This window comes from Echiichthys vipera (genome assembly GCF_963691815.1).
Source record: "Echiichthys vipera genome assembly, chromosome: 1".
Classification (NCBI taxonomy): domain Eukaryota; kingdom Metazoa; phylum Chordata; class Actinopteri; order Perciformes; family Trachinidae; genus Echiichthys; species Echiichthys vipera.
Genome location: NC_139826.1, coordinates 16869330 through 16890492, shown reverse-complemented (window position 1 = coordinate 16890492; position 21163 = coordinate 16869330). Strand labels below are relative to the sequence as shown.

Here is a 21163-nt window from a genome sequence, read left to right as displayed (position 1 = left end):
CTGAACCACTGACAAGGGAATACATCTCTCTCCGTCACTAAAAAGTCAAAGAAAATGAACAAGGTACCTCTATCAAGAAATTACCAGAAATTAGCATTTAGATTACCTTCTCCCCCTCCCCCTTTTTTTAATTTCCTCCCAGAGGAACATTCCTGTGGAACCGTTATGTGCTGAAGAACATCCCACTTAATATGATCAGCGGCCATAAGAGTCATATCTCTGAGCAAATTGTTCAATCACGTCCTGGGAAATTATTTCCTATGGAAATATAATCCGTGCACAAGGCAAGCATCCTTGAAACAGAACCAATCCACAAGTGCTGATGGGAGTGTCTTGTGTCTTAGTTTTATAAGTTGGAGTAGCTGTGTACAGCCACTAAACCTCAGTGGGACAGATGCTGGATACAAAAATCGATATCATTGCAATAGGAGTACCTACACACAGGAATCAACACTCCCTTTAATAGTATTAGCGACATTTGAACCAACTCCAGCTCTCAATATCCACTGGATGGAAATGTGGGATCACATTTATTTGAATTTGATTATATGATGTCACTGGCTTCATAGTGGAAATCCCTCATTCTCTGGACCTGTAGGTGGTCAAACGGTGCTAACAAAATTAGAGGCAAGTGTATTTCCAGTGTGTGGATACTAGGTTTGTAAGTGTTTAATAATAAACCAAAGTATTGGACAAATGTAAGCCTCATGATGGCACTAGAGGATCGGCAAAGTCAGTAGGTCACATCCCACAGGGACGATGAGAGTATGTACTAAATTTCATGAGAATTCATTCAATAGTTAGAGATATTACGGTCTGGACCAGAATTGGGGAACCAGCCACTGCCATCCCTTGAGCTGCTAGCTAGCATGGCAAAGAAATACCCGACTCAGGATTACCGCCCCAAACAGTGACAGATTAAAACACCAGTCTCCATCATTTAAACTAGAGAACCTTTATTAAATAATTCATGGTCAATTTCCATGAGGTCTCAGTTTGATATTCCTTATCTCAAAGAAGAACCATTCCTCCGGTTTAGTGTGCATATCAAGGCTGACCTGCATGGCAGGACAGGGGGAGCTGGCTGTCTTCCCCAAAACAGAATTATGAACAACAGGACAGGTGTCGGTCCACTTTCAATTCAATCATACCAGATTTAACCAGGACGTCCAAATAGTTTATTTTTCTTCTTTTACATCTAGTCGTTGGATCCACTTTCAGGTTTTTTTCCCCACTGAGTGAGGAAATATCTTTCTGAATTAAATGAATTGAAAGCGAAGTGAAAACAGCCCTAGATTTAAGAGACTCCATACAAACTGCCCTTTCTTCAATTCATTTAAACTGACAACTGTGAAATACCAAGGAAACTGCAGTTTACAGAAAAAAAACCTACTGAGAAAGCATATCTGTTTGTGTTTAATAATAATATTGCCTTTATGGGAGTTTGTAATTTCCCCCAGCTCTTCTCCTCGAGGCAAATGAGTTCACTCTTACTGAAGATAGCCTTCACAGAAAAATGACAGGTCTCATTGAAAAAGTGCTTTGTATTGTTCACTCAGGAATTCAAAAACTTTGAGCAGTAAAGTCACTACACGGGACAGATTATTAATGTAACGCTAGACCATGTGAGACAAAAACGGTGGGGAAACACACTGCCTGTTGCAGAATCATTTGTACAGTGACAGAGCTTTACATGACAGTAACATTGTTTTCTGGTATCAGCCGACATGGGACAGTAACGACTTTGGTAGTTAAGTACCCTGGCAAGAGAAAGGCTACAATGTCCTGTGCAGGTACACGCGCACACATTGAGAGAAGGGCCTGTTTAAACTGAGGGCTGGGCAGGAATGGGTAACTACAATTAGAATTGTTTAGTAAGAGCCTTCAAACCTATGAATATGTTGTGACTATGTATCAAAAGTTCGATATACAGTGAGTAAATAGCTGACACGGTGGAAGCTTAGTTGCAAATGTATCTAGCTGGCACTTTCAGTCAAAAATATAAGGGCATACATTGGTTGTGAATGACAAAAATGGCAAAAAGATTTCTATCACATCAAATTTAACCGATGGCTCTGCAACTGTTCTTTTTTTTTTTTCTTCAAATAACTGATACATACACACAACATACAGATTTGACTGTCCGCCAGTGAGTCTTTCAGTCGGTAAGCGTAGTAATCCCAAAAAGAAGGAGCATCGGATCAGCGTCAACAGTTTCAGTGTCTCTGCTATCAGGAACAGAGCTGAAACGTCTCCTTTGAAGCACGTCTCCTCCCTGGCCTCCCATCAAAGTCCGTCAGTTCTGGCTCTTCTGGAAGGAGGCCAAAACTAAAAGAAAACCCCGTCCCCGGTGTCTACCAAAGCCATGACAACAACTCTGTAATTTCCTTTTGCCTTCAAAAAAACAAAAAAAAAACATGTTCTCCAGTTCATCACCACTCAAGGTGTAGTATAGCTGCTTGTATCCTTCCCGAAATTGTAATACTCCTCCATGTCCTCCATGTTTGCTGTAGTGAGTTTAGTGAGGTTTTGGGAGCCACCATTGTCCATATTGTCTGGTGATGTAAAGCTGAAGTTCTGTCCTTCGTACTCCCCCTGGCTATCCATTTCTGGAAGAACGTCTGGGGGGAGAAAAAAAAGAGCATTATAAAAGTACATTATCCAAAGCTACGTTCTTCCTGACACAATCAGTGTCACCTTGCTGAAGAAATTTCACATTGTTCATTAGGGTTACACATCATGTTTCACATTGTTTTTTTGCTTTAATGTTAATGTTCAATCTTAGTTTGAATTAAAAACATTAAAAGCTCCCATATTATGCTGATTCTCAGGTTCACATTTGTATTTTGGCTTTCTACTTGAACACAACTACATGCTTTAACTTCATGCTTTAACTTCTCATATGATCTGTCTGAATTCGCTCCATTATAGCATCTGTCTCTTTAAGCCCCCTCCAGAAACAGGACATCACAGCCGTGCTTATGTCCTTAAAAGCACAGTTCTGAATACAGGCTGTGTGCATTTCCCTTAGGATTGAGCGCTGTAATACTTTCACAGTATTTATATAGTACCTCAACATGCTTTATAATCAAAAAGACATGAAAATCCCACTTTTTACAATATGGGACATTTAAAGGAATTGAAGGTTCCATACGATTGTGCTACAAAACCTCTTTTATGTTTGGTTATAGTTTGTTAAACCCCTGAATTATTTCTCTCTAACTCTCTGACATCTAATGAATTGAAGTGGTTATAGATAATGGATGGATGAATGCATTTTTAAAACAACAATAATAGATACAGTTTTGTGAGATGAGCATAAAGAAAAAAATATTGTTGCAGTGATCATAAAAATATTACATCAAGAAATGAAACTTTGCGTGAAAAAGCAAAAAGCAAAAACAAAAAAGAGAAAATGGACAACACAAAAAAAGAGCCTTTGGTATGATTGCTGCCTATATAAAATGCAATAAAATGAATCCTGAAAAACAACTTCACTAACTTATCTTCTTGAATGGTCTGAAAAAAAGAATATCGATATTATGAAATAGCTCAGATGTTGGGTCCGAGGACAGACATCATCAGGTTGTACACACTGATGGTCTGTTACTATCAAAATATTACTTCAAAATTACAATTAAATGTGCATCACAGACGCAAATCATTTATTTGTGAATGTGACTGACTTATATTTGTAGGCCTGTGTGTATGAGTTTTAGAGTTGTGATGCTGGCTTCAAAGCTGTCGGACGAGGCCAGTAGCAGGTTTATGATGAGAGGGTGACTAGTGTGAGTTGTGGACTGAAGAGGAGCAGATACATTCAATCAACCTTCACTGGATAAATAACAGTTTATCTGACAACACATGCAGCGGGCCTCACCTTGACCTTCTGGTGAGACGTCCATTCCGTGCTTGACCTTCATGTGCCTGCTGAGGTTTCCCTTCAGGTTGAACTTACTGGTGCAGTAGGGACACTTGAAGGGCTTACTGCCAGCATGGAGATGCATGTGGCCCAGCAGGTTGTACATTCTGTTAAATGACTTGCCACATACCTGGAGAAAAATCAAAACCAAAAGATGTTGACATTGATGAGTACAGACATCACTACTATGAACTTACCTTACCTTATCTCCCTGTTGAATTTCTGAAAGTCTGCCTGTTACAGTACTCGGTCACAGAGTTTCATTTCTCTAGACATTCCATACGTAAGATCGGATTTTGAAAAACAGTTTTTTAGCCCCTTACAGATGGATTGCTATTCAAGAAGCTCTTAAATTAAAAATGTTTGTGTCCGTAAATTTATTTGAAATGAGATCAGTGCTCTTGTTTTAATTGTCATAACTTGTATTGTTATTTTTTAGCTTTACCTCTGATATCTCTTATTTTACTTAATGTAATTACTGATGTTATGATCTATCCTCTTATCAGGGCATTGCTGTAAAAGAGGCTTATGCTCAGCCAATTTCCCTGATTAAGCAATGAATGAATGAATGAATGAAATGACCTAATTTTAAAAAATACGCCAGAGATCCAGCCCAGATCCCAGATCTAAACCCCATAGAGAATCTCTGGAAAATCCTTAGCAAAAGTAATGTCTAAGAAACTCACTACAGTTACTGAACTGGGGAAGAGACTGAAGAAGAATAAATCAAGATCAAACCAGAGCATTGTGAGAAACTAGTGATGTCCTGTGGGTGCAGATGTGCTGAAGTCATTCAAAACAAGGGCCTCTACACTTCCTATTCCTTTTTGAATCCTATAGAAGAAAACACTGTTGAAAACTTCTCTTCTGACACAATGGTTACTGTTCTCTAATTTTGCTCAGTTTTTTTTACAACAAAATAAAGGTTTTTGTAAAACTGCCTTGGTTATTTAAAAAAAACAAAAAAAAAACATGCTAGTACAGCAGAGGTATAGCCACAGTGGATATTCTATCAAATTCTGGACAATTAAAAAAACAATAGTATTTTATAATAAATAAAGAATTAATACTCTGTTCTCCAATTTTGATCTCCAGTGTAGATACTTTAAAGCAGCAACTTGTAGATGCTAGTTAGTGATAAAACACTATCCTGCCTGATAAGCGTATCGTGGGATTTTCTCCCGCGGTAAGAATGTGAATTTTACTGGAGCAAAACCACTGATATCAAAGCGTATTATCCATATGAAAATTCTCCTCACATAATCCTGTTACATTAAATTGAACTGAACAGAAAATGTGCCATCATATCTCATTTCACACCAGAATTAGTTTTCCTATAGAACTGACAAAGTTCAAATACTAACCTTGCATTTGAATGGCTTCACGGGCAGGTGGACGATCATGTGGGTCTTAAGGGTCTGTTTCTGGATGAAGCTCTTGAAGCAGACGTGACACTGGAAGGGTCGGACGCTGTTGTGGATGAGCATATGCCTCTTCAGGTTGGCGGACAAGGTGAACTCCCGGGAGCACACGTCACACTTGTGCCCTTTCATCCCCTGCAAAAGACAGAAAAAGCATTAATCATTCCAATAAAGCAACGAGGACTGCATTGCCCCCCCCTTATCACATCGTTCACTAAATATGAGGGGGTGGTGCAAGAGAGTTGAAAGGACGACACTGAGGGAAAGACTGAGGCAAAATGTTGGGCGAGGTGAAAGGGACAGGCGCATGCTGGTGTTTTAAGAACAAGATGCTATTTCAGGTTATATGCAGGATTCCTTAAGTTAAATTATATATATTTTTAGACCTGTTTAAGACCCTTTGCATACATTTTAAAGACCTCATTAGCACTTTGAAAGTGGATGTCCACCTGTTCGTTTGTTTTGTTTGTTTGTATTCCCAGAGATGGTCCTCGGCCACCGTTCCAACTCCTTATCCGCAAAACCTTTGTAAGGAAGCGTGCATTTCCCCATTGGTTAACTATGTTTTTTAACACCTGGGCATAAAGGGACCTTCACGCAATATCAACGGTTTTGTGAACGGTTGTTCAGTTCACTGACCCACCCAGGACCGGATTCCATAATTATACTACACAGAATCCACCTATGTTTCAATTCATGCTAACTTAAGCTACAACCTTTTTAGAAATGAATAGGGTTGATGACTTTTTAAAGGACCTCAATTGTTGCTCAATTGATTTATCAACTTTGACGCTTTTTAAGACCCCACTGACACCCTGTATTTACTGTAATTTGGCTGCTGAATTGACCTGCTTGTCAACAAAGTCAGCAGTTGGAGTTGGAGCTGCAGCATCAGCACTGCCGCAACTCTCATTGAGGCAAATAAGGTACTTTAAAACTCTTGACACCAGATTGCCAGCATAAGTGTCAATAACCGCACTCCTCCTCCTGAGAATCCTAAATCTGAACATACATATCTGATTCAGTGTAACTTTAACTTTCGCAGAGTATCGGTCTGTGATGATCATTCATCTGCTTAGGAGAAACTCCTTATAACTCCAGAGATTTCATGATAATAAGTTTTCATTATTAAAGTAATCCAGGGGGAGTTGTCAATTTTACAAAATGTAAACAAATGTAGGGCTAAAAAGGTTGGAAGAGCATTACTCACTGAATCCATGGGTTGACGGTTAGGCACTGACCTTGAATGGTTTAGGTTCAGATAGGATTTTGGTCAGTGAATCTCGAGAGAGTTTTTGGAAATCCTCTAGAATTCTAGACACGGGCAAAATCATGGCAACATTGTACTTCCTGTTTACATCCCCCAAAGCATCATGGGAGCTGTAGTTCCAAAACAATGAGGGGGAGTCCAGTGTCAATCTTTGAAAACCCCTGGCTTAATTTGTGCTATTATAACCTAATATCTTATGTCATCCCCAAAACAACAGAGGGGGTACAACTTTCCTGTTAAACCTGTGGCCGTTTGTGTGCGAAGTCAGTGGCCCCTTTGCTGAATATTTTAACCTAATAATATTAACATTCTGCCTGTGACATGTTGCTCATTTGTTTGACTATATCAAAAAATCCACGGCAGCCATTTTGGGGGAACCAAAAGAGACACTACCGCACAGGGAAAAACAAAAGCCCTTTCTTCCCCTCACTATTCTGTTTCCCTTATATTCTCAACCACATGCGACAGAAAATGTAGAAACACAGAAAAGCGCATTACATGATTCACAACTAAGGCCTTGAGGCTCATCTAAATAAAAGTGATGCTGCTGCATACACTCCACTCTGCACTGTCAGCAGATAAACAAGTGGGTTTGAAGAACTGGATTCTGGTTTGTTGAGAACAAATATGAATTAAAGGTCACCAGTGGGCCCAGAGTCTGTGTTTGTATAAGCAGACAAATATGGCAGACCTTCCCCTCGTCGTCTGCACAACACATTTGCTGTGTTGCAGTTGTCCACCAGGGGGAGCAGTGAATGGGCATCAGGCTCAAATACAAAAGAACATTCTCTCCGCTGAGAATATTGACTGCTCTCTCATTTCCATGATGTGTGGCTTAGGCTTTTTTTGTTCCCCTGGAAAGTAATCACATTTATCCTCAGGAATTCAGCATTTACATTTGTCACTGTGTGTCATTTCTATTAGACGCTCTCTCCATCCATTGCTCCATCTATCTGTATAAAGTCAGCCTGGCAATTTTCAAAATATGGCCTCATTCAAGGTGTCAGATCTCACATATTTTTAGAACAACAACATATAATTAAGGCTTAAAACTGAGGTAAAATTGAGGAAAGGATATTCCTGTGAGAATATTAAATGAATTGTGTTCTCTTCGTTTCCTCATCTCCCTCATCTGTGTGTGTGAATAATTGCATGTATGTACAACACGCAGGGCTCTGAGCATTTACAGACATTACATTTTATTACGTCGAAGTCTATAATATAGAGTGCATGAAGACGCTCAGTAGGATGTACAGAATCCAATCTTTGTGAAAATGCAGCACTGAACATACATATCTATTCTAATTCTCAAACATGTGATAGGTTTACAGGAGAATTATCTTGCATCAAATCTGTCCTTATTGATTATCACGAAAAAACTAGAGATGCACAGATTAATCGTCTGTGAACTATTCAATGAATCTTCAACTATGAAGATTATCAATTCATCTGTAATATTTTAAGAAGAAAAATATTCTCAGATTATTCCAGTTTCTTAAATGTGAATATTTTCTGGTTTCTTCCCTCCTCTGTGACAGTAAACTGAATATATTTGGGTTGTGGACAAAATTAGACATTTAATGACATCATTTTGGACTTTGGGAAACACTGATCGACATTTTTCACAATTTTATAGACCAAACAAAGAACTTATAGATTTGTCGAGAAAATAGTTGACAGATTTATCGACACTGAGGTCGCACTCACACTGTCCTTCCGTACAGTGCCCAAACAGGTTTTACTGGTAAAGCCTAGTTCATTTGACCAGTGTGAGAGCAACCGCTCCGCGCCTAGCTGCGGCCGGCTGGCCATCCACAGCCCGTTTGAGAGAGGTGGGCTTTTGTAAAGAGTGTTTGCACATGTACGAGCACGAGCGTGCGCACGTGTACAAGCACGAGCACGAGGCCTACGGCGGCTCTGACGTCATTTTATGTGCGCCTGTTCGGACATATAAAAAAAAAAATGATGGACCATGCACGGACATTTAACAAGAACAACAACAATGGAGGCGAAAGGTTCACGTTGGTATGATGCAGAGGTGGAGTGTTTACTGCAGATTTGGTCGGATGAAAATATTCAAAAACAGTCGACAAGACGCACAAAAACTCAGAGGTCTATGGAAAGATTTGTAAACAGAGCGACGCAACACAATGACGTCAATCAATGCGTGTGACGTGTTACGGCTTGATTACGTATACACGCAAGAAGCATTTGTGCGAGGCCCTGGCAGTGTGAGTACAAACGGGCCAGCAGGGGGAGAGGGAGGGGGTGACAAGTACCCTAAAACCCGGGGCACGGTACGGACGGCCAGTGTGAGTACGCCCTGAGAATAACTGTTGGTTGCAGCCCTAGAACAAACATCTTTCAAAGCTAGAAACTCTATCTCTCTCAAGGGCACACATCCTGGAGCTATTGAATAAAGAATGGGTGATAAACTTTACCCCAAACTGCATGTAAAAGCAGGCACATCACAAGTCTTGCCTTGCTGTGGGACATTTTGCAAAGTATGGATGCTTGCCAGGGTAAGTGCTTTTACCTGTCTACTTCCCCCGAATCTCAATGGGTAAAGAATAGAAGATGAACAGAGATGTGTGGGTGGCTCCGAAAGTGCCTCTTTTTGTCTGTTTGCTTACACTCTCTACTCTCGTTTTCTTTTACATGAGAAAAGAAAAATACTTAACAGTCCAATTAGCTATGCAGCTAGTGCCGTACCTTATGAGTGAGTGAGTGCTGCCGTAGGTGGTGGAGCTGCACAAACTCCAGGCCGCACTGGGAGCAGGTGTAAGGCCTCGGGCTCTGGTGCTTCAGGAGGTGGTTCTGGAGCTGGCTTCGGTAGGCGAACGACTTGTTGCACTCGGTGCACTGGAAGGTGTGGGGGCCCTGGTGGCTGGTCTGGTGGCGTTTTAGGTGGGCGTACGTGGGAAACTCCATGCCGCACTGTGAGCAGACATGACAGCGCCCGCGCTCGTGCTTCACCTCGTGGGCACGCAGCTCGCTGGGATAGGCGAAGCCGCGGCGGCAGAAGCGGCAGCTGTAGGGCTTTACGTCAGTGTGCTGGAGCATGTGTCGCTTCAGGTGGCTGGTCTGGGTGAAGCCCTTCTTGCAGACAGTGCATTTGTGGGGACGCGTACCTTGGTGGGTTAGCAGATGGGTTTGAAGATGACTGGGCTGCTTGAAGAGCTTCCCGCAATGTGGACAGGCGTGTGGTTTGATGCCATTGTGGCCCAGGATGTGCGTGACCAGGTTGTATTTGGAGGTGTACGATTTATCACACATGCGGCACTTCCAGCGCTTCAGACCATCTCCCACATCTACACAGTAAGATTCGTCGATCTGGATGTTAATATCTAGCCGGTCCACTCTACGGCCACCGTGCCGACGAGGAGGCTGGGGGTGCGGAGGCTGCTGGTGCTGTGCTCCTGCATTCCCATCGGTCCACATCATGTTCTGGCTATTGTCTTCGTACTCGCCCGCCATGCCCATTTCTGCCGAATCATAGCTGCCCACTTCACTGGTCTGGAAGTAGCTGCTGATGGCTTCCTCCTGCTGTGTGGGCTTCATCATGTTGTTCCCCGGGTGTTCTACCTCTTCTCCATCCTCTCTGCCACCTCGACCATGGCCCCCCATAGGGCGCTGGCCCTGCAACCCCCTGTGGCTCTGCTCCCCTCCTCTGTGACCCACCTGGGGGGGAGGAGGGTGAACGTGTGTGTTGGCTTGCGGCTGGTTGGTTACTTCCCGCTCACACTCTGTACAGTTCTTGTTAGTGCTTCTGAGGGTGGCTGGATCTACTTGTACTAAACCACCTCTGGGAGCCATATTGTTAAGCATGTGGACACAGGAGGACAATCCAGAGTTCACCACTTCCCCTTTCACATGGGAGGAGGACACGTCACCGCCTTGAAGGCTGTGACGATCAGGCCCGACCATTTTCGCATCAGGATGTTGAGGGGGCCCTTGCTGCCACCGCCTCTGACTGCAGCTGGGTTGCATCTGTCCGTCTTCTCCCAAGTTGTCTCCTAGGTAATCTCCGTTGGCTCCAATAAGCTGGTCCGCGTACTCGTAGTCGACTCCGTCTACTGGTGGAGCAGGGGACTCTTTGGGTTCGCCGGTGTAGAAGCCGTTGGGTGCAATGGTAGCGCCGAACACTTCATTCTGGGAGATGAGACCTAGCACGGCGGCCTGGGCCAGGGACAGCACAACTACTGGATCTGTCTGTGTGCCTATGTCCACCAGCCTGGCCATTACCTTGGGCTCACATCTACCCAGGCGCCGGCTCGCCTCCTCCTGGAACAGAATGAGAAACATGCACCAGACAAGACATTAGCAGTGCAAGGAAGCAATTATCAAATAGAAAGTATATTCTACTATAGAGATATAGTCAGCAAATTGAGTTTGTTATTCTACTGTGTGGAATTGTGGGGTAAAATAAACTTTTTTTTTCTCTGCTATCATCTTAAATTTAGGTTACGGTCTGTTTGTTGTTTCAGACAATTTCTCAAATCAAACTTATGAATAAAGCTGTCGAGGCGACGATAAGAAAACAATCGAGAACTTGCTCTTGATAAAACTTGAAACCAGTGCCCATTTATTATTACAGGACACTTTTGGCTGAACTTAGGCAGAAAAGTAATTTGGCAAGTGCCAAAAAAACAGCATGCTGTCCTTCATTGAGAATGTGTCCTTCCTCAAATGTGATCCAATAAGGACAAAAAGGTGTTGAGGCTCATCATCAAATCAGAGTGTGTCTTTAAGCCAGTTGTTGAGAGGGATAGAAGGAGAAAGAGGGATAGAGACACAGGAATTTTGATTTGAAGGAGCTCTTTATAGCGTCACTACGAAGGATACATAAAAGGATACGAAGGATACAAAAAACATTTCCTCCTAAAGAGACTAACCTCATCACAAATCAATGTTTCTGGGACAAGAAGTCAACCTGAATCAAGAGTGTCTGAAGGCAAATCTTTAGATCTAGTGACTGAGACACAGGAACTATGAAAGACATCATCCTAATCCAGCGTGCTAACCATGTATGGCTGTGTGTGTTTGTGTGTGTGTGTATGGCTGTGTGTGTTTGTGTGTGTGTGTGTGTATGGCTGTGTGTGTTTGTGTGTGTGTGTGTGTGTGTGTGTGTGTGTGTGTGTGTGTGTGTGTGTGTGTGTGTGTGTGGTCGGGGATTAGATGGCCTACTGATCTACACACAAACACACATTCAAGTGCAGGGGGGGGGAGAAAAAAAATGAGCAAGATTAAGAAATAAAAAGCATGGAAAAGCAAGAGAGGAGGCAAAAACAGAGGAGAGCAGAGAGAGAACGGAGGGGGGAGAAAGAGAGGAAAAAGCAGAGACAGGGGAAGGGAGGGAGAGGAGCAGGAGAAGAGAGGGGGGAGAGAGAGGGAGATAGAGAGAGAGAGAGAGTGAGAGAGAGAGAGAGAGAGAGAGAGAGAGAGTGAGAGAGAGAGAGAGAGAGAGTGAGAGAGAGAGAGAGAGAGAGAGCTTAGAGCATGCAAGAGTCTAATGGAGGGGAGGGGGAGAGGGAAAAAAGAAAAAAAAGAGAAATTGAAAGGTAGACGGAGAGTGAGGGAGAGATAAGGAGAAGAGGGGGTGGGGGGAGGAGAGAGAGAGAGAGAGAGAGGGAGAGAGAGAGAGAGAGAGAGAGAGAGAGACTGGAGAGGGAGGGGAGAGCTAGGTGAAAGAGTGAGAGGGTGAGTGTAAGGCAGCAGTCAAAAGAGAGCAAGAGGAAGAAAGAGAAAGAAAGATATGTAGAGACAGAGGGAGGGAGGGAGGGAGGGAGAGGCAGTGAGCAACCAGGAGACAGAAGAAGAAAAATGACAAAATGTGACGAAGCCCGACAGAATGAAAGATAAAAAATTGTGAAGTGAAACAGACCAAGCGAGAGGAAAAAGCGAGGAACGAGGAAGAGTTGGAAAAAAGCTCAAAAGAGGGGGAATGGAGTTAATGCCAGACACAATTCTACACAATAGTGAGAAACAAGAAATCTGCAACTGGCAACTTTAAAAACAAAGAAAACATACAAAGAACCAAAGCATCTCTGAAGGAAGCTTTCACCCCTGTCTCTCCGCTGCGAGTGGGATCAACCCATGTTGCCCACCACCTCAGCAAACTACTACTTGACATGCTACGAGTGAGAGCCAATAAACTCACCGCACTCCTCCTGCTGTGAGGTTTCAGGTGCTTCAAGGATCTCATTCTTCAGTGCAAGTGTTGACTGAGAACAGGCTACATTCGCCTCCTATTTATACGTGAGGATGAGGGGAGGTGGGGCTAACATGGCCCGCCTCCAACCCTCTTCTTCTTCAACACAGTTTCAGTAGTGACTTTAGTCACACCAGCATAAACACAGACCAGACACAAACAAACAAACAAAATGCTTCTAACAAATCAGCATCTGCTCAGTGGGCTAAAAAGCAACCGAAAGCTAATATGTATTGATAGTCGAATGAAAAAAAAGGCTAAGTCGCCTCAAAGTCACATGACACACATACACACAAACACTATAAAATCAACATCATATCAGTCTGAAATTATGGACTCCTGCCTAACTCTTGCTCCTTTCTTCCATCTCCGTCTGTCATTCTTTCTCTTTGTTTCTGCCTATCCCTGTCTGTCTCTCTTCCTTTATCTGTCTATTCCTGTAGCTCCATCTATTTCGCTCCATCTATTTCTCTCCCTCTCTCTCTTTCTCTCCCTCTCTCTCTCTCTCCCCCTCTCCCCCTTAGTATCTTTCACTCTCATTCATTTGTCAAATAAGGTTTATGAGTACAGAAAAGTGTTGGAAGATTGTTTCGTGCAGAGACTTGGATGCAAGCATGTGAAGGGGAGAGGGAAAGAAGAGAGGGAGAGAAAGAGATGGAAGGTGACTGACAAGGAGATGAGCAGAAGAGAGAGAGATAGAGAGAGAGAGAGAGAGAGAGAGAGAGAGAGAGAGACAGAGAGACAGAGAGAGACAGAGAGGGAGTGGAAGGAAAGAATACTGAAGGAAAAGAGAGGGGAGGGGTGGAGGGGAGAGAGAAAGAGAGAGAGACGGAGGGGGATGGGAAGAGTGGAGCAGAATGCGGTAAAAGAATAAGAAGAAATGGAAGATGGATGGAGAGAAAGAAACAAATAAAATGAGAGAATAAAGGTACTCTGCTACTCTTAATAACGCAGCAAACACCACACACACACACACACACACACACACACACACACACACACACACACACACACACACACACACACACACACACACACACACACACACACACACACACACACACACACACACACACACACACACACACACACACACACACACACACACACACACACACACACACACACACACACACACACACACACACACACACACACACACACACACACACACCCCCCCCCTCAGGTAAAGACGTTTGAGTTTGAAGAACTTTCTTCTCACGTCAGCTTGCAAACAAATAAATGAGGGAAGCGTGGAGAGATGAGATAGCCTTGGAGCTGTGAGGGGGTGACGACGGTGGCCTGAAAGTCCACATAGCTCATGCACATCGTGCCAACAATGAAGCTGAGACAACTCAAACACTGCAAACTACGGAGGCAAATGCGAAAACAAGAATCAAGTATATTACTAACACAAAACCTACATTGAAGATGTCTTGTATGCACTTAACTGTAACAAACACTTTGGTCGGTGTCACCATGTGAGGACTCATGAAAGGGTGCAAATAGACAAACCAAACATTACTGCTTTTGTTGGAATTTCTAAAGGCACTTGGCTTGGGGAACCAAAAGGGTCACCAGTTCAAGTCCACTCAAAGTTCGGAGTGTGGACTGGTAGCTGGAGAGATAACTGGACATCGCTGAGGTGCCCTTGAGCAAGAACCGAACCCCCAACTGCTCATTTATAGGCAGCCTCGCCCTGACATCAAACCAATTCATGTGTGTGTTTTTTCTGTATGTGTGAAACATTTCCCAAGAGGGATTAATTAAAGTATACGTTATCATAATTATTAATAATAATCCCAACAGTTGATTTAAGGTGGTGTGCATTATAAATGAGTGTATTAGCCCATTCAGTGTATGGTGAAGGTGAGATCTCTTTAGAGCATGTTGTATAGACACAACATTAATTTCCATAAAAGTACCATCGTTCCTTCTCCAGTCAAACAATGCCTGCATTCATCCTTTTTGTACCCAGATCTAGAAAAAAAGACTATTTGTATGGTTTTGCTTGCAGCCAATTACTGCAAGCGTTGACATGTGATTGGTCCCCTATTGAGCCGCTACAGCCCATACAGCTCATGGTGTGGTGAAATCCAGCGGTGTATTTCATGCAGTTTAGTGTGCTGAGATGCTTCCATCAACCTGCTGGGTATCGTGTTGCTCATGGAGGAATTGCTGGGTCTCTCTAAAATCTTAAATAAGTCATAGAATGTGGTCTAAACCTACTGTACATGTAAAGTGTCCTGAGATAACTTTTTTTATGATTTGGCACTATTAATAAAATCTAATTGAATCTGGTTATATAATTTTAACAATATAACAATTTTAAAAAATCTAATAATATCCAGCCCTTACAATCATGAACCCTTGTGTCACTGAAGGCAGCAACGATAACAGTCTGAGCTCCCTTTTTAAATGCAATGTGAATAACAGCTCTGCATTTAGTGTGGACTAGACAGCTACTGTTTATTTAAGCATTGCTCCTTTTGGAGCCAGAGTGATTTCACACGACTCTCATGGGAGATAAAGTGAAACACTTTGACTCTAGGTATTAAAGAAGAACCGCCAAATGAAAAGATGAAAAGACACATTGGGTCCCTTATAGAAACTGAAAGGAGTAACAATCTGAAAGAGGTGAGACAAACTTCAAGTCTAAAAAAAAACCAACTTAATTTGCAATCACTAGGGATAAAAAGTAAATCCTGACAGACATATATATGATTACTGCCTCATATGAAGAAAGAGAAAAATGGAAAAACTATAGGTTTGATTCACAGGTTAAAAAAAATTAATATGGTTTTCTAGATTAGAATTAGTGAAACGGTAAAACCATCCCATTCTTGGACGCTGGGCTCTAGGTTTTGCAGCAGTAACGTTGGTGGGTCCTGGATCATTTGTGGATTTGGCTCCATGCGTAATAAAATCACACATTTCTGACCCTAGATCTATATAACAAACAACAACTGCATCTTGTTGTTATTTTCCCATTTTCTCAGCGTGGATGACTATCTGATAGTCATGTTTTATAAAGCTGCATCAGAAGGTTAACAACATGCATGAAAACATACATTTTAAATGAGATATATCTCATTGTATAATGAAGAAGTGCACATTCAGAAGTACTGCAACAGCTGAAACATGACTGGTCAGGTTAGCTTCGGTCTACTTCCAGCAGCCTCTTTGATTCCCATGTTTTCATCTAGCCTACAAAATAAAACTCGACACAAATAGTTCAAACATTCCCTATGTCACCTCCTGTCAATCACAACCCAGTTTCCACTGCATATTGTCTGTGAAATAAAGATTTGCTTGATCTTCTAATACTATGCCAATCACATAATATGATACAGCAACCCTGGGAATTGAACTCCATTCATAGTGCTCTTTTAATTGGTTATTGCATTGTTCAGCTTACAACTACAAAACTACCAGTTCCATTATCTTAAATTATTTAAACTTTTGCTTTACTGTTGCAAAAAGGTCCTATTTTCTTTCAATTTATGGTTGCCTATTTTCTGAGAGATGCAAGTTTCCATTAACAGGAAACTAAAAAGACCATTCTCTAATGCACGCTACATGCTCTTTTGGGTCCTGTTCACAAACTCAGCATCTTAAAAATGCAATCTGATCAGAGGAGCTGGAGGTTTGAAAATTAGCAAGATTTCACCCTAAAGAAATGAAAGGCAATTTACGGTTCCAATTACACAACTACATGGGGTTCAGATACATAGGAGGTACACATACAATGATGTAGGGAAGCCAAATAGATTTGTGCATGCCAAAAAATCTTGGGGCATAGTTGCATCTGATGCAAGCCACCCACGCGCCACTGTCTGGTCAAGAGCTAACGTGGGGTTTCTTTTCTTTTTTCTATTTAGCAGCGGTCAGAGTTTCCCACTGATAACATCAGATGGGAGAGGAAAGTGAAATCTGACCAAACGTGGCTCTGTGGCGGCGACACTACTCAGATACATTCTGATGCCAGGTGTAAACTGCTGTCTGCCTCAGCTGAATTCCGATTCGTACATCGGACATATCCAGATTTTTAAAAAGGCACTCAGAGCCAGACAGAGCTGGCTGTCTTTGGAGGTAGTTCCACATTCCTACTCTATAACAGTGCACCGAGAACTTTTGCTTCCAAGACATAAGACCTGTCACCATAGCGATATTTAAGTATATATTAGTCATAGTGCTGAAACAATTAGTCAATGTACAAAAACTATCGACTGTTTATCAACGTTCACTGGTTCCAGTTTCTCAAATGTGAGGATTTACTGCTTTTCTCTGCTTCGCATCATTTTAGGGCTTTCAAACTGTTGGATAGAACAACAAAATTAATACTGCTGGACCATATATTGTTCTTTTTCCCTACGTACTTCAGCCTTCCCTTAATCCAAGGGACAGATTAAGCACTCTACTTTGTGCCGACATTTTTACTTCCGCAGAATTCGACCAATTACCTTACACGGCAGCTGGATTCTTGCGATAACTGGCCTCACAAGGCATCTCAGTTGAAAATAACATTTGACCTCTAGAACGCTCTGGTGCTCTTTTTGGAAGAGCGCCTGGCATTTTCAGCAGTGATAACATGCTTTATTGGACAAACGGCCATATGAAGAATTACATGGCTAATGAGAATTTGGTCAGACAAGAGCATATCAACCAACCGACCAGAAGACGTGAGCCCTAGATCCTACGGCACCTGGCCTCACTCAATGCAACGAGCACCCTGAAGCACACAAATCAAAAGTCTGACGCGTCATATAGCACTTAAATATGCTAAATGGGTTTAGATTTTGAAAGATAACATTGTACTCAATTTAAGCAATAAAAATGTTGATTTTTCTTGAAAAATAAAAGGAAATCAATAACTTGTTTGTTTTAAGAGAACTGTCTTGTTTTCTCTTATATATTTACTAAGCAAAAGTATTTCTTATTCAATTAATTCAAGGAATAATCAATAGCATACTCGATTATTACAATAATCGATAGCTGTGGCCCTAAATGGGACCTAATCTTCCGGAAATATGGTCGTCTGAAATAACTCCTCTCACTTTGCAATTTTAACCCATACCGAGCCTTAGCAGCAACGCTTGCATTTTACCTGCCATGACGCCTCAGCACGCTTCCAGCTGTGCAGAAGGAGCAGCTCCGTTTATGAGGCCATCCTGTCTGTGAACCTGAGAGGTGAGGCAGTCACATGGTTCATCTAGTTTACATTGCTGTGAGGACGATGACTAACATTTGTGGTTGTTTTGTAGAGCGGCAAGTTAGCCACTTGTTGAACATTGCATCCACCGCCATATTGGGGTAAACGGCTCACTTAGGGGGCGATTGTTACAAGAGGCAGGCAGTTTATATTTGGGTTAATGTGAATAACAGAGGCCAGTAAACAGCACCACAGATGGACGGGTTAAAATAGAAATATGCAGTGATGGGGAGAGAAGCTTTTTAGAGAATATACAGCTTTAATTAAATAATTGTAACGGTTTCTACCCCTAACATGTTGTTTATTCTGAGAGAGAAAACAGTTTTTTTAATAAAGTTTGTATCATAAATGTCATGGGGGAGTGTGGTAAACAACAGGATAGAGAGAACATGGAGGAAAGAGAGAGAAAGGGAAACGGCAGAGGACAAAATGGGGGCGTGATAGAGGAAGCAGAGTGAGAGAGAGAGAGAGAGAGAAAGAGAGAGAACGGATGATTGCATGGAATGAAAGAGGGATTGAAGGGGGAGGGAGGGGAGGAGATAAAGAGAACAGGGATGGGAGGGGGAGTGAGTGAGTGAGGGAGTGAGTGAGTGAGTGAGTGAAATGGTAGAGTGAGAGACGAAAGGAGAGAGAAAATGAGAGGCAGCAGTGGGGGAGGGGAGGATGTAGAGGGAGAGCAAGAGAAAGAGACAGAAGAGAGAGAGAGAGAGGGAGAGAGAGAACGAGAGAGATGGGGCAGGGAGCAACGTGCAAGCAAGACAGAGAGAGGGAGGGAGGGGCAGTTTGCAACGTGAGAGAGGAAGAGAGAAAGAAAGAGAGGCAAAAAGAGAGAGGAGAGGGAGGGGTAAAGCGTGATGGAAACCGAGAGCAAGAGAGAAAAAAGAGAGAAAGAGAGGGAGGGAGGGAGGGAGTGAACGAGAGAGAAGGAAGGAGGGAGGGAGAATGAAAGAGGGAGAGAGGAGGAAAGAGGAACAGAGAGAGGGGGAGGGGAAGAGAGCTGGAGAGAGAAAAACAGAAAGGAGTGCAAAAAAATAGGGAGCGAGGGAGAAAGAGAGCACAAAACCCATCTCACTCCTTTTTTTGGTTCCACAAACATGGCTGCAGCAAAAGAAGAAGAAGAATGGTACCGTTGGTTTTTACAAGTCCTCTCTCTATCACACACACACACACACGCAGACGCACGCACGCACACAAGCTGTAATCACCCATGTTATTCATTGTAGAGTGAAAACAGCTCCATTCAGGTGTATTGCGATGTGGTCGCAGATGGGAAGCAAGGACTTTCTGAAGGGCCCAAATTTCTTCTTCTCACATGCTATGATTATTAGGTGGACAACTATTATAGTAACCGATTGTATCTTAACACTGAGATATTGAGCTGCTAAATGAAATGTAATATTGGTATCAAGTACTGCAGAGGTTTTCAAAGCCCCCAACACCCCCCTTATCATCTTCTCGGTATGGTTTTGAGAAATTGTGGGCTACAACCTGTTTTTGGCAGGATTTGTTTACACTTTAGAAAACTGGCATCAAAAGTATGCCGAATTAGCTAATAGATTCATGTTTGCAATGTACTAATGCGCAGACAACCATCACTGGATTATGATGATGATATGATATAAACTTAAAAACGTCATAATTCTCAGACTAGTCCTGGAGTTATAAGAAGCATCGCTGTTCGTCGATTTCTATTTGCGATGGACATCGGATATAATGATATCCAAAGATGATAAAGTTTTCTATGCAATTGTAATAATAATTCAGTGTTTCCTCTATTGATTATATTCATTGAATCACTGCAGGTCTTTTTTTTTAATCACCACAGCATTTGTATAAAAACAGAGCACTGGAATTACATGAGTTAAGGTGTTATGTGTATGCAATATGTGCCCGCTGTTCACATTTGAAATTCAGGTGATATCAATTAAAAAGAAAGACAGATGACAGAGTAGTAATGGATGCCACATTTTGTAGTTTTAGGCCTTCTTAGGAAACAGGAAGTGCAGGAAAAAAACAGAAGAGCTTATTTCTCAGGGCCTAACCATTTATACGCAACTTTCCAATCAAACTTTTTTTTAAATTCAGTTCTTACAATGGGCCAGAGAGCCCGACAACAACAATCGCTGCCTATCCACCTCCAACGTGACCACACTGAAAGGTGAGGGGGTCCTGACACACTGAGCTGACCTCAAAGAACTATAGTGCCAACAAAGGCCGAAAAAGAAATGACTCATCAGCAGTTATTCATCAGAGTAACTAGACAGAAAACCACGCTGAGGTCTAATAAATAAATCTGCAACTCTGTTAAGCTGTTGTTTTGATAATGTTCATGGTGGCCTTTAAAAGAAACAAAGTGTGCTTCTAACAAAGTGTTGGTTGCCTCAAGTATTAGCCATTATAATTTGTTTTTTTGTTGTTTTTATAATGATAAATTAGGTGCTGCTTACCGAAAATCTTTTAGGGTTCCTCCATTATAGGGTGGCAGCCGCAAAGATAGGTGCGTGTGCATTTTTTAAAATAAAATAACTGCAATTATTTTACTGTAAATATTTGCATATTTTTACACAGTTAAGACCTCTCTTCTTAATTGTACCTCCTCCTATCTCTAAGCATCTGCCACCAACAGTAAATTAGCCACAATGCGTTTATTGTACATATTTATACATAATGATACTTTATATGTAATCTCACATTTTTTCCAATTTAATCTAAGGAACAAAGTTTGAACTTGAATTTGCCCTTTTGGTTACATGTTAAAGGTGACTTTTCACACAGTGCACAAACAAAAATACTATTATAAAAACATTAGTAAAGCAAACTCTGCTTAGGTTAAGTATGGCACTGCTCATAGTCATAATAAAGCAGATTGATAAAGGCGGTATGTAACTACATAATACTTGTACACTATTTACAGTAATAGTAAATACTTATTGGGCTCTAGTAGCCTGACATCACCAGATCAAATTGCAAATTAATCTGGAACCACGATGTAGCGCTGAGCGACGGACACATTTAAACAGACTGCAGCGTGCAGAGTTGAGCTGTGATGGTGTAGCATCCACATGTCAAGTGTTGAAAATAGTACTTCAATCGAAAGTTCCACATCAGCTACGCCATCTTGGTTATT

At 42.0% G+C, this 21163-nt stretch overlaps 1 protein-coding gene across 2 annotated transcripts in view; it reads right to left on the bottom strand.

Moving 5' to 3' along the window:
* Positions 1 to 936: 936 nt before the first annotated feature.
* Positions 937 to 21163, bottom strand: part of znf710b (zinc finger protein 710b) — a gene marked incomplete at its 5' end in the record, with an annotated part of 30179 nt that continues 9952 nt past the window's right edge. Inside the window, 5 exons of one of the 2 annotated variants that reach the window (XM_083914711.1) lie at positions 937 to 2621; positions 3881 to 4052; positions 5287 to 5478; positions 9326 to 10897; positions 12774 to 12818. In XM_083914711.1, coding sequence (XP_083770837.1) covers positions 2440 to 2621; positions 3881 to 4052; positions 5287 to 5478; positions 9326 to 10897; positions 12774 to 12818 — 2163 coding nt within the window. In that variant the 3' untranslated portion in view covers positions 937 to 2439. Of the gene's footprint in view, positions 2622 to 3880; positions 4053 to 5286; positions 5479 to 9325; positions 10898 to 12773; positions 12819 to 21163 lie in introns of those variants that run through there. The other variant, XM_083914712.1, reaches the window with a different exon arrangement.